This window comes from Oncorhynchus nerka, linkage group LG20 (assembly GCF_034236695.1).
Source record: "Oncorhynchus nerka isolate Pitt River linkage group LG20, Oner_Uvic_2.0, whole genome shotgun sequence".
Classification (NCBI taxonomy): domain Eukaryota; kingdom Metazoa; phylum Chordata; class Actinopteri; order Salmoniformes; family Salmonidae; genus Oncorhynchus; species Oncorhynchus nerka.
In genome coordinates this window covers 82,437,025-82,453,841 of record NC_088415.1, presented here as the reverse complement: position 1 = coordinate 82,453,841, position 16,817 = coordinate 82,437,025, and the positions used below count along the sequence as shown (strand labels likewise).

Below are 16,817 nucleotides of genomic sequence, written 5' to 3'. Positions count from 1 at the left end.
GGGTTGGTTTCTCAATTCGGTCGGTATCGTGTGCCGGTCACCGTCTCCCAGCAAACTTCAAGACATGCCATTATTACTCAGAACTGATGCCAAAATCACACCCAGTTACATTTACCGCATGAAATTGTGTTATGATACCTTATTCTATCTATACAGTCAAAAATGAATCTGAGGTACTGTATGTAGGCCCTGCTGTAGGTGTGGTTGCAGAGGAAGTGAGGGTGATCAGTTGCACCTACTTGTTTAACCTACATGTATTTACAGTACTTAAAGTCAAAATATTAGCTATCCCCTTGATGACAAAAAATGGAGAGCGAAATCATAGCTGAAGATAGTATTTAATGACCAGACGTTCTCCTCTTTTTGGTACAACTGTCACCTGCAAAATAAATAACAACACGTACAGAGAACATACCATCACCGAATGCCAGCCATTAAAATTGGTTTATTCCGCTACTACAAATGCATTCTGTGGCAGTGTACACATAACAATGGTATACATTACTTAGTTTTCATCCTGTTTTATCTAGTCTAAACACAATCAGATGCCAGCTTTACCTGTTCTTTTAGATAGAAGTAAGAATGATTGTATTCAGATTATTTTCCTCACCAGATATTATCAGCATATTGATATGAATTTCCCTCTCTCTCTGTGAAAAATTGTGGCATTTTTGGCAAGGACTATTTTCATAAAACGAGGACTCTATTTTGCTGTAACAGCTATTGGAATGATGTTTGGGCAGTTAACGTTTAGAAAAACCCTGGGGCATGTCATAAAGAAATATGATGTCTAGAACTGACATTCTCTATCATAATGTGAAATACAGAGAGCAATACCCTCTCTATACATTACTTTTCTATTTATATTTCTGTAATGTCCTGAAAGTTGCGCCCCGCTGCATCTGCCCCTTCGTTATTACATTTGTCCCATTTGTTCTGTGACATCCACAATGAGGTCATATTCGCGGGACACCCACTCTTGCTGCTTCTAAACCCCATGGGGCAAAACGGACATCTGTCAGTAAATGAGGTATGGCTCTAATCTCTCTCTCTCTCTCTCTTTCTTTGCTTCCTCTCTGCCAGCTGAAGTACCTCCACTCTCTGGAGAGGACATTCAAGCACCTGTGATGTCTGTTTACTGGTGCTATACTAAGTATCATGCACTAAATGCAATCTGAAGAGGGACACCCATTTTTCGATCAAATTTTCTTTCCATCAAAATATTTGTTGGAACAAAAATATAGTAAAACATATAATTAGGTATGGAGCTTTTTTTCTGGTGATGACAGATGAAGGAGTTAAATCTGAAACATATGAAGAGGTTAACGCTGGTATGCCTGGAACAGGTGAGAGCACAATCGAGTAACCCTCCAATCAACTCAAAGGTGTAAAAGCTGATTTGAAAGAGAGACTATAAGCAGTGGCGGACTTGCCAGGTGGACTGGTCCATTTTTTAGCACAGTGGGCCTGTCCAACTTCGTTTTTTGTGCAAAATGACAATTATCTGGCTTATAATGGGGGCCTCAAGGGCCGTTGCGTTAGAAATAGCAGAGACAATTTCTGGTCCCAGTCCACCCCTGACTATACCGTAATGGAGTGATACCCCTCAGTTGGAGTGGATGGTTAGTGTGTAGAGGGGCAGTGAAGAGTCATGCTTGATTAAGTCCCTTTCACAGCAAGCTGAACATGTTATTAAACCAAGAGCTCTCTCTCTGGACAGCCTGACCGCTAGTGGATGCTTACAGGTACAGACTTGGTCGACTGTTTGGTGGACGACAGACTACAACATGTCTAACTGACTTTCTGATAAGGTTTGTTCTCCTTACGTAAGTCATATCGTAATGCTGTTTTCTTGATTGATAACGTTCACTTATAATTTCTTAAATGAGAGATCCATTACCCTTTTGAGGAGGTCAAGGTAATACGTAATTTGGACACCTTGTGGTACTGTGAACTAATTTACTGTCTCTAGCCATCCAAGTAGCTAAGTACTTTATTTGTATTCTTTCAGGATTTTTTTTTTTTGAGAGATTTTTCTTCACGCCAATTTCAGACAGGGAATGCATTTGTTATACTGTAACACATTACTGCAACTCTCTAGCTTTTCAACTCTAGAAATCCTAGGTCCCCCGCCAAAGAAAGAAATCGAAGTAACAACAACAAAAGTAACATAAATCTAAATGCCAAATGTCAAGCCATCCAAAAGGTTTTGCTCCATCGTCATTTTTGCACAGAACCATGCAAGGGACAGGGTTGGTTTCTCAGTTCAGTCGGTATTGTGTGCCGGTCACCGTTTCACAGCAGACTTCAAGCCATGCCATTATCTGAATACCTTTGGAAGCTCTGATTTGTACACTCTTAGAAAAAAAAGTGCTATCTAGAACCTAAAAGGGTTCTTTGGCTGTCCCCATAGAAGAACCCTTTGATAAACCCTTTTTGCTCCCAGGTAGAACCCTTTTGGGTTCCATGTAGAAGCCTCTGTGGAAAGGGTTCTACCTGGGAGCAAAAAGGGTTATCCAATGGGGACAGCTGTAGAACCCTTTTGAAACCCTTTTTTGTAAGAGTATATGGAAAAGGTAGACTACATTTCATAGTTTTGTGAACTCTCTCCCTCAAACACATTCTCTCTTTCTTTCTCTCTCTCACTCTCTCTCTTTCTGACCTATTCCGTTTTTAGTGGTTAGCATAAGTAAAAAAAAAAAAACATTTTCAAAACATTAAGAGATATTGTGTAATGGAGGCAATGTTATGCATTACATTAAGACAATTTCTATGAGTTTTTGAAGAGGAATGTATCTGAAAAAGGAATGCAATGCTTGTATTCAGTGTTAACATCGTAAAAAACTGGCTCTGAAATTAGTAATTAAATAACCCTCTACTATTTGTACATTCAGGCACTGAAAAATCACATGTCAATATGTAACTAAAAAAGATAGTCGCTCTCAACTTTCCCTTAGTAAGAACAAGGAAACGCAAACTTTGAAATTGGCATTCGTGTACATTTTCCTACTCAGTAGTAATGTCATGTGCATTCCCCTTGCTCTCCTTTTGTGTGACCCCCCCCCCCCTCACCTTAAGTGAAATTCAACAATGAACTGACGTCAGAGCTTTCAGAGGCCCTCTTAAACAGTCACCTTGGCTTACGGGGAAAAACCATGACACTTGTCTTGTAAAAGGGAAGTCCACCAGTTTGATGTGTCCCTCCGTGTGGACAAAGGTGTCATCTATCCTCCTCGGACCCCGTAGACTGATCTGACCAGGCCAGGCAAGTCCAGGCAGACCCTCGACGGACGCACAACCCCTATCCCCCCCCACCCCCACTCCTCACTGGGTTAAGGACGCTCCGGTGTGATAGCCAGCTCTCACCCCAGCAACCCTAAACTCAGTCAGTTTAACTATACAAGGGCTTTTACAAAAAAAAGCTAACTTGAACAGCCATACAATGGCTAAAACATAAACCATATCTCTACTTGCCTCGGTTTAAGTCATTTAGGTTGTTGTTTAGTGGATGTGTCAAAGTTTTTAATGGTTTGCATTGGAGCAGTTTCTAGTTCAGTCCCACGCTGGAAGTTCAGTCATAGAGGTGTTGGTTTTGGATGTGGCTTAGGGGGTTAGGGGAATGTTATGGGTTGTCATCGGGGGGTAGTGCGGTTTAGGGTCGTTTTGGGCGGTTCTGAGGGGGGGGGGTTAGCCGCTGTCAGAGGAGGTGTGCGGCGCCGTTGAGGGAGAGCGACGCCGGCGGGCGGTGGAGGTCCAGGAACGTTCGGAACGTTCGGAGCGCTCTGAGCCCAGTGAGGTGGGCCGGAAGCGGTGTAGGAAGCCGTCCAGGAATTCCTGCTGCTGCTGGTTTATGGCTTGGGAGATGAGACAGGGCAGAGCCTGTAGGCTGCCCGTCACCGAGTCCAGCTTTTCCTCTAGCATGCCGATCCGCTTGTCCAGTTCCTCGCTACGCTCCTGCAGCTCCGATACCAGGTCATACATCACGTTCTGGGTCTGCAGGAGGAGGAGGAGAGAGACGAGGTGATGGATCTATTATGTTATATGCTAAGTGTATTTATTGTGTATATGAAATGTAGTCGTTTGACACTTGCCATAAATTGCTCTCAAAGCATATGCATGTAAATTCTGTATGGTATCATTATCACTATATGGTGAATATTAGACTGGTAGCTTTGAACTCATATCAGTTGCAAATGACCCCTTAAGAGGTAATAATAATGAACAAATGAATAAATAAATCATGCTAGAGTAAACAACTAACTGGAATCTGAATCTATTGATGTCAATATGAGAGTTGACAGGAAAGATAACTATCTGGTTTAGAAGGGGTAGCAACTAGGGAAAAAACGAATTGGTAGGGATCTTTTCTTATCAATATCACCACAGCTTTTGAACACAAAATAAATTAAGGTGATGGAAGGTGATTATACAACATTATTATACAGCATAACACAGCAATAGAAGTAAAGTAAAAATACACAATAATGACAAACGGCAACAGAAATCATGTAGTTATGATTATTTATTTAATATTAGCAGCAGATTTTCCAGAGGGAAGCGAAAAAGCAGAAACCCATTTAAGTCAATATGGATAATATAAAAAATGATGTTGGATGCTAACCGCCGATAAACTCCACAGAAGAGGATGGGGTGACAATGCCGGTAGCTACTTAGGGACAACGGTAGACAGTGTCCTTCACCCCCGACTGTCGACACTGTTTCCGCAGTTCTGTTAATGACAGTGAAGGCAGGTGTTCTGGCAAACATTAGAGAAGGACACTGGGTGCTAGTTAGCTAGCCAACTAGGACTCCGGTAGTCAGCAGGCGGGATGGGTAGCTAGCTAACACACCGGTAGACAGTGTACTTCACCCCAGCCTGTTGCCCCACTGTGTGCTAGCTAGTTAGCTAGGAGGACTCTATTCCACAGCAGGTGGGAGGTGGGGGCAACACCGGTAGCTAGCTAGCTAGTTAGGACACCGGTAGACAGTGTGCTTCGCCCCCGAGAAACTCAGATAATAGTTTTGTTTCCCTTTTCTTTTGACCCACATTTTAAATCGCATAGACAATCAAGGGAAATCCAGAATATCAAAAGTGTCACAAGGGGGAGATGTTCCTGCAGATGCTCACAACGCCCTGAATTACGGGCCGTATTCACACACTATTGTCAAGACGTGCGCAGTTATACGATGCTCTTTTAATAAGAGCCACCTAACACTGTGCGTGGGCCGGGACCTTCAGATCCCACGGCGGTGACGTTAACGCGTACTCTACGAACCCTGTCATGGCGCATTATCTTGACACTATTTAAATGGACAGTCTGGTGATGACAGGAAGCTTTTTGTTGTTGTTCATTCACTCAGTACTGATTGAATGTATATTTGTCTTGCTTGGTTACAAAAAAAGAAGAAAACAAGTCTAAAACAGTTGATGTGTTGAAAACAGTCACATAGCTAACCAAGTTAACAAGCATGGCATTTTCTTTTGATTGCCCAAAGGTCATGCAAGCAAGCAATTACAGTATGTTGGTGTTGTTTGACTTGGGTGCACTCCCACCCCCTAGCTACATTGAAAAGTAAACTTGACACTGTGTTAGTCAGTCAGTGCAAATTTAGATTATAATGACATTATGAAAATTGTATTGACAGAGGAGGGAGTGTACTGAATAAAGGCATAAGGTAAGGGATGTAACGTTAGCTAGCTAAGCAATCCAGGTTGACTAGTGTGTGGAGTTACGTTAGCTAACGTTAACATTAGATTAGCAATACTCATTGCATGTATTATACATTAGCAGCATGGCAGTTTCCCAAAGTTTAGTGTTGACTATGAACTGTGCTTTGTGGAAGAATGTGGGAGATATTGTTGTGCCGGTGCATCGCTAACTGTCCATACAGTTCAAGTTACAGCCTTGTTGGCTTGTAGCTAGCTAGCGAACATTACTGGCTATTGGTAGTTGGCTAGCTAACTGGCAATGGCAGCTATCTAAATTGTGCTTATTTGTTTTTATTTGATTTATTTTACCTTTATTTAACTAGAACAAATTCTTATTTTCAATGACGGCCTAGGAACAGTGGGTTAACTGCCTGTTCAGGGGCAGAACGACAGATTTATACCTTGTCAGCTCGGGATTTGAACTTGCAACCTTTCGGTTACTAGTCCAACGCTCTAACCACTAGGCTACCCTGCCGTTTGTGCTGTGATTGCATGTAAGTGCCAAGGCCAACAGTTTGCACAATAATACAGTTTGTGTTTTGGAAGTGTTCTACCTCCTTATATTCCACCGGTCATAATAGCAGGACAATTCAGGATCAAGGATGTCTTGTCAGGATGCTGACTAATACCACAGGGCTCTAGCCCCTCAATTAAGTTAACAAGAGAATGCATTTCTCTGAGCTAATTGGTCATTTTTCATCATCATATATCTGTCATTAGCCAAGTCAAACTTAGGGGATAATCTACAAACGACTTCACGGACCAACAAAGCCCTGCTGTCTGTTCAACTGAACAGGCTACTAATGACTACTACAGAGAAGGTGAATAACGAACATCAAAGAGTTTAGGTGTTATTTACATGGCTATCCAATGCTCTATTCCCTTAGCCAAGACAGACTGCTTTAACAGCAGGTGAAGAGAGACCGGTGGGGGTCTGGCAGTGCAAACACACATTAAAGCACCAGCTTCTGAACATTTTAAAATAGAAACCTGGAGTGCAAATGCCACACACATCAATGCTGCGGCCGGCGTCCAGCTGCAAACCTTTGAAAAATCCTGCCGCATGGCCTTTATAAGCCAGGGCAGTGGCCTGGATCGGGGCCTGTATATCTGGGTCTTCTTACCTTAGCCAGGTCTACTAGCGTGTTGGCCTGATCATTGAGTTTCCTCTGCTCCATCTTCACACTGCGCAGTCTGGGCAGAGGCAGGGGGGGTGAAGAGGGTAGAGAGTGGGGATAGGAGGCAGAGGCAGGGGGGTAGAAAGTGGGGATAGGAGGCAGAGGCGGGGGGGTAGAAAGTGGGGATAGGAGGCAGGCAGGGGGTGAAGAGGGTAGAGAGGGGGTAGGAGGCAGAGGCGGAGGGGTGGAGTGGGGATAGAGAGTGGGGAGGCAGGGGAGGTGGAGAAGTTAAAGAGTGGGGATAGGAGGCAGAGGCAGGGGGGTGAAGAGGGTAGAGAGTTGGGATAGGAGGCAGAGGCGGGGGGGTAGAGAGTAGAGAGTGGGGATAGGAGGCAGGGGGGTGTAGAGAGTGGGGATAGGAGGCAGGGGAGGTGGAGAGGGTAGAGAGTGGGGATAGGAGGCAGAGGCAGGGGGGTGGTAGTGGGGTGTGGGTGGGTCATCAAGGTGGAGGGGGGAAGAGCAACACATGTTTGTCAGAAGAACTCTCTCTGGTAGGACGTTGAGGAGAGAGAGCAGCCTGCATGCATATACAAGCATTCCCAATCCTGATCATCGCCAAACCAATACATGCAAAAACGCAAAAAAAATCTATGAGTCAAATAAAAGTCCAAACAAAATACCCCCCCCAATAAAAAATACAATAAATGTAAATATTATCAAAAATATAGCCTTTCATAAAGGTGACATTCCTTTATGTGTGCTCCCAGCTGTCACACCCTTACAGCTAGCTCAGTGGCAGGCCGTCAGAGAAACGTCAGTCATAGGGTGAGCTTGCAGTGACTTGAGAGTGATGTGCACTTATGGTGTGGAGGGTGTATGTGAGGGAAGGGCCATACCCTGTGAATGTGGCTTACAGTATCCATACCAGTGGCACTTTTCTATGACATTGGTTGATAAAACACTGAAAAAAGTGTACTTTAAATGACTGATTTATGATATTTATGTACTGTACTACACTTCCTAAACACCGCATCTGCATTCTTGATCTGGTCGCCCTTGGAAAAGTGATTACTTATATCGGATTAGGTAAATAAAGGTTAAAAAATGTTTTTATCACTTTCAATGAATATTTAAATACCTTGGGAGGATATTTGTGCATTGGTTTAAAGTAATGACGTCAGTGATGACATCACAGCTCACAGATCATTGCACCTGTACATAGGCCATCTGTAAATAGCCCATCCAACTACCTCATCCCCATACTGTATTTATTTATTTTGCTCCTTTGCACCCCAGTATCTCTACTTGCACATTCATCTTCTGCACATCTATCACATCTATCACTCCAGTGTTTAATTGCTATATCATAATTACCTCACCACTATGGCCTATTTTATTGCCTTACCTCCCCTATCTTACCTCATTTGCACACACTGTCTATATACTTTTTTTCCTACTGTATTATTGACTGTATGTTTGTTTATTCCATGTGTAACTCTGTGTTGTTTTATGTGTCGAACTGCTTTGCTTTATCTTGTAAATGAGAACTTGTTCTCAACTAGCCTACCTGGTTAAATAAAGGTGAAATAACAAATAAATAAAAATGGATCGACATCCTGGTGACTTGAGGCAGGCAGAAAGTTCCCCAAAGTGCTAATTCTGAGGCAAGGACATTCATTGATGTGCAAATGAGGACATCACAGCAAAGGCTCTGTTTTCAGCTTCATCTAACTAGAGGCTACCAGCAAGGCCCGTTCTTTCCTATATAGTGTCTGTGAAGGAAAGGCATCAGAGTTGGGTACAAAAATGACTCTAAAGCTGGTTTCCAGGGTACTTCCTGCTAGGGTGAGTTAAGATACTAGGCCACTGCAGTTGTGTTCTTTATTGTGAGTGTCTGATATGTCTGAGTGTTGATGGCAATACAAAATAAGAAAATACCTCAAAACAAAAACAGACTTTTCAAACCCTTGAGATAAGTGTTAACCACAAAATCAGGAGCAAGGATGGGTCTGCCAATGCAGGTTAATATAGCCTACATATTGTTTCTATATTAATCATGGTAACATCATAGATGGTGACTTCATTGATGAATGGACTCCGGCCTAGCCAACAAGCCCCAACAAGCTCATACTGCCAGATGCCTCTGACTTTCTTCAGACACCCCACTACCATGTCATCATCAGTGGTAATGTTGATGCTTTTTGTCATTCCATTCAGAGGATGGGGGTAAATGGAACATTGAAAGAAAACCAAAACAACCGGCATCCAGCATTTGAAGTTTCATGCATGTCAAAACGAAGACATGGAGAGAGAGAATGTCGAGGAAACAGGAGGAACATAGAAGACTCAACTTACTTCTGAGCTCTGCAGTGATAGAGCAAAACAAAAACAGAACACAGTACAAAGTTTTAAACCCCACAACATCCACGAAACAAGTGAACCATTACACTTCTCACTGTAAGCACAGGGTAAGGGTTGAGGAGGGGAAGGGCAGGGGGAGGAGGACCATTACATTACAGGGTGTGTGTGTGTGTACATAGCATTTGTTAGGTGCGGTATCCAGTGTGTGTGCGTGTTAGTGTTTTAGTACACAACTAAATAACACATCTAACTAACCCAAACACACAGAATATTGTCACAGGAAATGGCTGAGAGTAGGAAAGGAAGGACATTATAACAAAGACCACCAGTGACGCCGCTGACTGAGAGTGCTGTTAAGAAAACACAAGAGTGGAGGCTGCTGAGGGGAGAACGGCTCATAATAATGTTTGGAATAGAGTCAATGGAATGGTATCAAACACATCCAATCACGTGGTTTCCATGCGGTTGATACCATTCCATTGACTCCATTCCAGCCATTATTATGAGCCGTCCTCCCCCCAGCAGCCTCCACTGATGCACATCTACACAAAAATACTTTTAGCAGTACAACTAAAACCACTACTACTGTTACTAGCTCTACAACAAAGAGCAATAAAGACAATAACATGTATTTAACAACTTAACAACAGGTGGTAAAAACAACTGTATGTGTCCACGTAGGCTTCAGACATGCTAACGATGGAGTCATGATCTTTGGGAAACAACACTTACTGATGGATGGCCTGTAGAAACTTGCGCTGGTGTTTCCGCACCTTGGCGTGATCGATCTTCTTGACCAACTTAGTGTGTTTGTAGATGAGCCATGTTTCCCTGAGTACATTGGCAGCTGTGTTCTTTACCTGTCGACCAATGAGGAAACGCATGTGAACCCTCGTGCAAAGGCAGGGCGTCCCGAACAACATTCATAACATAATACTCTATGTTGATTTACTTTTAGGGAATTGAGAAAGGTAAACTGAATTGGGAAAGGTAAACTGAATTGAAAAAGGTCAACTGAATTGAGAAAGGTAAACTGAATTGAGAAAGGTAAACTGAATTGAAAAAGGTAAACTGAATTGAAAAAGGTAAACTGAATTGAAAAAGGTAAACTGAATTGAAAAAGGTAAACTGAATTGGGAAAGGTAAACTGAATTGAGAAAGGTAAACTGAATTGAAAAAGGTCAACTGAATTGAAAAAGGTCAACTGAATTGGGAAAGGTAAACTGAATTGAAAAAGGTAAACCGATGAAAAAAACTTCTTACCAGGGACATGAATTTGTTTTACCCTGTTCCATCAGGAACCATAAATGACAGTTATTGTATTATTGTAATATAACCTCCCGTACAGTAAGGGATGTGACATTTACAGTAGTGCTCAGTGGTGGAAGATCAAAGATGCCACTAGAATGAGAGCTTGAGTAACTCACTCGTTTGCAGAGTTGTGTGTCCATCATGAAGTTGTGGACATGCTTCTCAGCCTTGGTCAACTCCAACTTCCTGGCTACCACGGCGACCACCAGTGCAGTACAGCCAGCTCCCTATTGGTCAGAAACATAGTCAGGCCCAGAAATGAAATAATGTGAAGGGTGACTTGAGTTGAATTATTGTATTAATAGTGAGGTGACTGCTTGGAGGGAAACATTTCAAGATGTTGAGCTGCTCTGAAATAAAGCAACAAGTTGAAGAAATAGATACCAGATTTAAAACATGGCTGTTTCATGGGAATAATATGTCTATTAGTCATGCAATACTGCATGAAACACACACAAAAAAGGAATTTCCAATGACAAGTAACATACCATGATCCCTGTAAGCAGACATACGCCTTTCCCACAGTACGTATTAGGTACCATGTCTCCGTAGCCAATGGAGAGGAAGGTAATAGAGATGAGCCACATGGCTCCCAGGAAGTTACTGGTCACTTCCTGTGTGTCATGATACCTAAAGTAAGGAAGAGAGAAACAGAGGAAGATACACATCAGTGACACCCGATACTGTAAAGGAAACCTGAGCATGCTGGAGAGGTCGTGAACTAACAGAGGTGGTTGAAGAAGAAAGAAATGACATGTGCATAGTGTTTCACCTTCTGTCATGCCTGCACTACACATCTAAAAAGCACCCAATCCATGTTGGAAACAACATGGTGAAACATTATGAAGTTGTGTCGTCACATTCCAATATACTGTAGCTGTTCAGTCAATGCTCTGTGGTAAATTAAAATACACATTCAATCATTCAATGAGTAGCCAAATTAAAATGATATGGAAGGGAAAACACAATTGATTTCAATAATCCTTTTAAAGAATCTAATTAAATGCTGATGGCGGTTTGAGAATTCTCCACAGCAAAACACTGAACATTTACTGTATGTATCAGTGTCTATTAAACAACTTGAGACGATGGATGATATCAATTGAGAAGCGTTTAAAAATAGACATGAATCCAGACATACATCTCCTACTCATTAGCATAGCAATTAAAATATTATGAAAGATGATTGGAATAAAGAAAGTGACATACATTAAGTTATGCAGCTATGCATTTAAGCGTTATGAGAACCGCAGGCAATTGATCTTTTAAGTTTGAGTCTTACAGGATTTGAATCCAAACTAATCACTGGAAATCTAAAATACTATAACCACTTTGATCAGCACTCATCCCCAACAGATTCTGAATCAATGCACCCAAATCATTTGCATTTGCTCTTACAAGAGAGGAAAATATATTTGACCATCAACATCATTTTGTTTAAAGAAAGGAGAGTGTCAATTCTCATTTCTTACAGCACAATGGGGGAAAAACTACTTTGGATCTGTAATGTGAAGAGTTTGAACTACCCCAACAAAGGTTTGGTTATGAACATCATCCCTTCAAAATGTATCACTTCATTTGATCATTCTGTTTGCTGAAAATGGCAGAAAACCATGCGATAGCCAATGCCCCTTAAAACACAACGTCTAAACGGGACCCTTGCGACGTCCCAACTGACTTCACCCCATTGAAGTTGACATTTAAAGGGGTTAAGGTAAGGGTTAAGGTTAGGGTTAAGTAAGGGTTATGGTTAAGGTTAGTGTTTAGGGTAGGGACATCCCAAGGATCCATGATAGCACTAACCCTAAAACCACAGCAGATAGATAAAAAAAACACCACCTCAAATGTCAACATTGATGATGACATTACCGTCCCCTTTGCATTGTGGGATAAAGTCCCAAAATTAACCCATCCAGCCCAACCCTACCTTTCTTTACATACTACATCCCTGATTGGCTAAGGTGCTGTCTAGGAGGAGTCATAATACTGAGGCGCATTGTTCAGCAGGATTACTAATAGCTCTCAAAAGTACACAGGATGACTATTAAGGATAAAGAGGATGACATTTCTGCTCCCAGAGATTTTCTTCGAAAGGGATCCTTGTTAAAACAATTAGGAATATGCTAATGACTTGATTATCCAGCAGTGACCCAGCATGTGGAATAAAAATGGCCGGAACAATTTCATCTAATCAATGCAGAAATACAGTTTGTAACACCTGGGGTAGATGAACCAAGTTTGGAACTCTTGAACATTCTTGAAAATCTCCTCCTAGACAGATCACTTTCATTAAGGAACAAACCGTGCATTCAGCAGTTGTTGCTGAACTCTGATGTCCTTAAAAGAAAACTCCATTCAAAAACGATCTTTTGGTATTTCTATCTTTAGTCCACTGATGATACAGTCGCAAAATGTTTTGCATAGCAACAGTCAAGTTTTCAAGATGCTAGACTTTCAAGAAGCTCAATATACAGTGTGTCACCAGCCATATCGTAATTATTTTTTTAACCTTTATTTAACTAGGCAAGTCAGTTAAGAACAAATTCTTATTTTCAATGACAGCCTAGGAACAGTGGGTTAACTGCCTTGTTCAGAAAGACAGAGTTTTACCTTGTCAGCTCGGGGCTTCGATCTTGCAACCTTTGGGTTACAAGTCCAACGCTCTAATCACTAGGCTCCCTGCCGCCCCAATCATGGTGATCCAAAATACATTATATGATGTGACCAGTGACACTTTGCTTCTTGAAAGTCCAATATCTTAAAACTTGACTGCTGACATCCAAAACATTTGGGGACTGTATCAACAGTGGACTAATTAAAGACATACCGAAATATGGTTTTTGAGTGTATTTTTCCTTTATGTCAACTCTGCTTTCATGCTCAATGTCAGGAAAAACATGATCCTTTTTTCCTCAGAGTCAATAGTGTGGGTTCAAGCGACTCTATGGCATGCAAAAAAGCACGTCGATACAATACCATGCAGGCATTAAAAAGATGTTTGCATCCTGCATGCTGAAAAGCCAGTATATTGAGAGCAAAGAGAGCGACGACAAAGTGAAAACCATCCTTGACAAATATCACAATATTGTCAAGTGGATGGGGGTTGAATATTTATACAGCCAGTCTCTTATCTGTACGCTGGAGACCAGTAAAAACGCATTAAGAAGCTCAATGTTTTTGACTTCCCTTCTCTTTCACCTGGATTGTTAGGGCTGGATTCAATCCGTATCGTGGAAGTATGGCGGAAAATGTGTGTTAAAATGTAAATGTAAAGCCAGACATATGCAGCGTTTACCATGAATGCAGTCTCCACGAGGGAGGGAACATTGCCTTTAAATTTCAATCGAGCTATAACGTGATACTTCTGCGATACGCACTGAATCCAGCACTGTTAGCCTTCAATAGCATCCTCTCTGACAAGGCTTAGAGCAAGGGGGACAACACTATAGTGACTCATTTGCTAATTTTAGACAATCTGTGACTAAACCAGGCAAATACATGAGTCATTCCAGATCACTAACTCTGTGACAGAACCTGGTGGAAGTCGTTTCTGTCAACATATTACACTGCTTCTTATTTTATCCTCTGATTCATGTGATTCATGTGAACTTAAGTTGTAAAGAAAGAGGTGAAATATGTCCTGAAAGTTAGTTGCTTCTACAGTTGTGTTAATTGCTTATTGTATCATGATGAGTTCCACTCAATCACTGGCTTCATCGGGGGTTGGGGAAAAATCTGGTTTACACACTGGAACTATCTCAAATTGCATGGTTGCTCTTGACGGCACCAATTACGCCTTTGTAGGAGGAGTACTTTAAGTGCCGTAGTGTCCAAATGATTCTAGGCTGGTGAAAGCGATTAGAGCACGACAATGCTAGAGGTTTGTTTTCCATTTCCACAATGGTGTAACATTGCAGTGTATGGTTTCCCTGTATCACCATGTATTTGCTTTAAGAATACTCTTATTGTGACTCTACATTTATGACTGGAAATGGTTTGGTGTGGAATTTTTGTTTTTAGATGCGTACAAAACTGTAGATAGGTTTTCCCCCAAATTCTTGAATCTTGAAGAGGACTCAGACAAATGTCCATAGACTACAGTGATATGGGCACTAGAAGCTACGGATGCAGAGCCAGTCGATGGCATTTTGAAGCTCTCAATATACTGTGTAGAGTGTTGGCATAGCATGGACAAGAGCTGGCACCACTTTCGACCTAGTGTGAGACCAGAGGAATTGTCTGAAATAAAATGTCTCCCACCCTTGCAAAACATCCCATAGAAGTAGGCTTTGTGTTGTAGACATGTCATTGTTTGTAAGATCACTCCCTCAAAAAACTCTGTGTTCCCTTACTTTGTCAGCAACTCTATTTGCAAGTATGCACAGATGAGAGCTCTAGACCTAAATGACTCCTTCCAGAAAGGGCTTTAATGTGTGTTAGACTACAGGAATACCACTTGATTCACAGTGTTGAAAACAACCTAACCGGTGACACATTGCAAACTATCTACCGCATCAGCCAACACAAGAGAGACCATTGAAGAATGTCAACATCATAAACAAGTCACTATTCTGGGTGGTATTGAAGTACACAACTCACCCCTGTGCGTCCTGTGTGACTCAGTTGATAGAGCATGTCGCTTGCAAAGCCAAGGTTGTGGGTTTGATTCCCATGGAGGACCAGCACAAAAAAAGTATGGAAATATATGCACTCACTACTGTAAGTCACTCTGGATAAAAGCATTTGCTAAATGACTAAAATGTCATGGGAATTGGTTAAAATGGATGCAGTGATGCTTTTTTCCTCTTCATTAAACCCTGGCAGTCCCTTAATGTCATCTGGTCTTTAACCCTGGCCATCCCTTAATGTCATCTGGTCTTTAACCCTGGCCATCCCTTAATGTCATCTGGTCTTTAACCCTGGCCATCCCTTAATGTCATCTGGTCTTTAACCCTGGCCATCCCTTAATGTCATCTGGTCTTTAACCCTGGCCATCCCTTAATGTCATCTGGTCTTTAACCCTGGCCATCCCTTAATGTCATCTGGTCTTTAACCCTGGCCATCTCTTAATGTCATCTGGTCTTTAACCCTGGCCATCCCTTAATGTCATCTGGTCTTTAACCCTGGCCATCCCTTAATGTCATCTGGTCTTTAACCCTGGCCATCCCTTAATGTCATCTGGTCTTTAACCCTGGCCATCCCTTAATGTCATCTGGTCTTTAACCCTGGCCATCCCTTAATGTCATCTGGTCTTTAACCCTGGCCATCCCTTAATGTCATCTGGTCTTTAACCCTGGCCATCCCTTAATGTCATCTGGTCTTTAACCCTGGCCATCCCTTAATGTCATCTGGTCTTTAACCCTGGCCATCCCTTAATGTCATCTGGTCTTTAACCCTGGCCATCTCTTCATGTCATCTGGTCTTTAACCCTGGCCATCCCTTAATGTCATCTGGTCTTTAACCCTGGCCATCTCTTCATGTCATCTGGTCTTTAACCCTGGCCATCTCTTCATGTCATCTGGTCTTTAACCCTGGCCATCTCTTCATGTCATCTGGTCTTTAACCCTGGCCATCTCTTCATGTCATCTGGTCTTTAACCCTGGCCATCCCTTAATGTCATCTGGTCTTTAACCCTGGCCATCTCTTCATGTCATCTGGTCTTTAACCCTGGCCATCCCTTAATGTCATCTGGTCTTTAACCCTGGCCATCCCTTAATGTCATCTGGTCTTTAACCCTGGCCATCTCTTCATGTCATCTGGTCTTTAACCCTGGCCATCCCTTAATGTCATCTGGTCTTTAACCCTGGCCATCTCTTCATGTCATCTGGTCTTTAACCCTGGCCATCCCTTAATGTCATCTGGTCTTTAACCCTGGCCATCCCTTCATGTCATCTGGTCTTTTAACCCTGGCCATCCCTTAATGTCATCTGGTCTTTAACCCTGGCCATCCCTTAATGTCATCTGGTCTTTAACCCTGGCCATCTCTTCATGTCATCTGGTCTTTAACCCTGGCCATCTCTTCATGTCATCTGGTCTTTAACCCTGGCCATCCCTTAATGTCATCTGGTCTTTAACCCTGGCCATCTCTTCATGTCATCTGGTCTTTAACCCTGGCCATCCCTTAATGTCATCTGGTCTTTAACCCTGGCCATCTCTTCATGTCATCTGGTCTTTAACCCTGGCCATCCCTTAATGTCATCTGGTCTTTAACCCTGGCCATCCCTTAATGTCATCTGGTCTTTAACCCTGGCCATCCCTTAATGTCATCTGGTCTTTAACCCTGGCCATCCCTTCATGTCATCTGGTCTTTTAACCCT

The 16,817-nt window shown here is 42.2% G+C and overlaps 1 protein-coding gene across 2 annotated transcripts in view; it reads right to left on the bottom strand.

The window, feature by feature from the left end:
* Positions 1–319: 319 nt before the first annotated feature.
* Positions 320–16,817, bottom strand: part of LOC115103259 (small conductance calcium-activated potassium channel protein 2-like) — a 53,001-nt gene continuing 36,503 nt past the window's right edge. For both annotated transcript variants that reach the window (XM_029624083.2, XM_065005873.1), the window contains exons 5-9: positions 10,989–11,130; positions 10,617–10,727; positions 9,922–10,049; positions 6,835–6,904; positions 320–3,993 (exon numbers count right to left, since the gene is read on the bottom strand). In XM_029624083.2, coding sequence (XP_029479943.2) covers positions 3,688–3,993; positions 6,835–6,904; positions 9,922–10,049; positions 10,617–10,727; positions 10,989–11,130 — 757 coding nt within the window. In that variant the 3' untranslated portion in view covers positions 320–3,687. The remainder of the gene's footprint in view (positions 3,994–6,834; positions 6,905–9,921; positions 10,050–10,616; positions 10,728–10,988; positions 11,131–16,817) is intronic.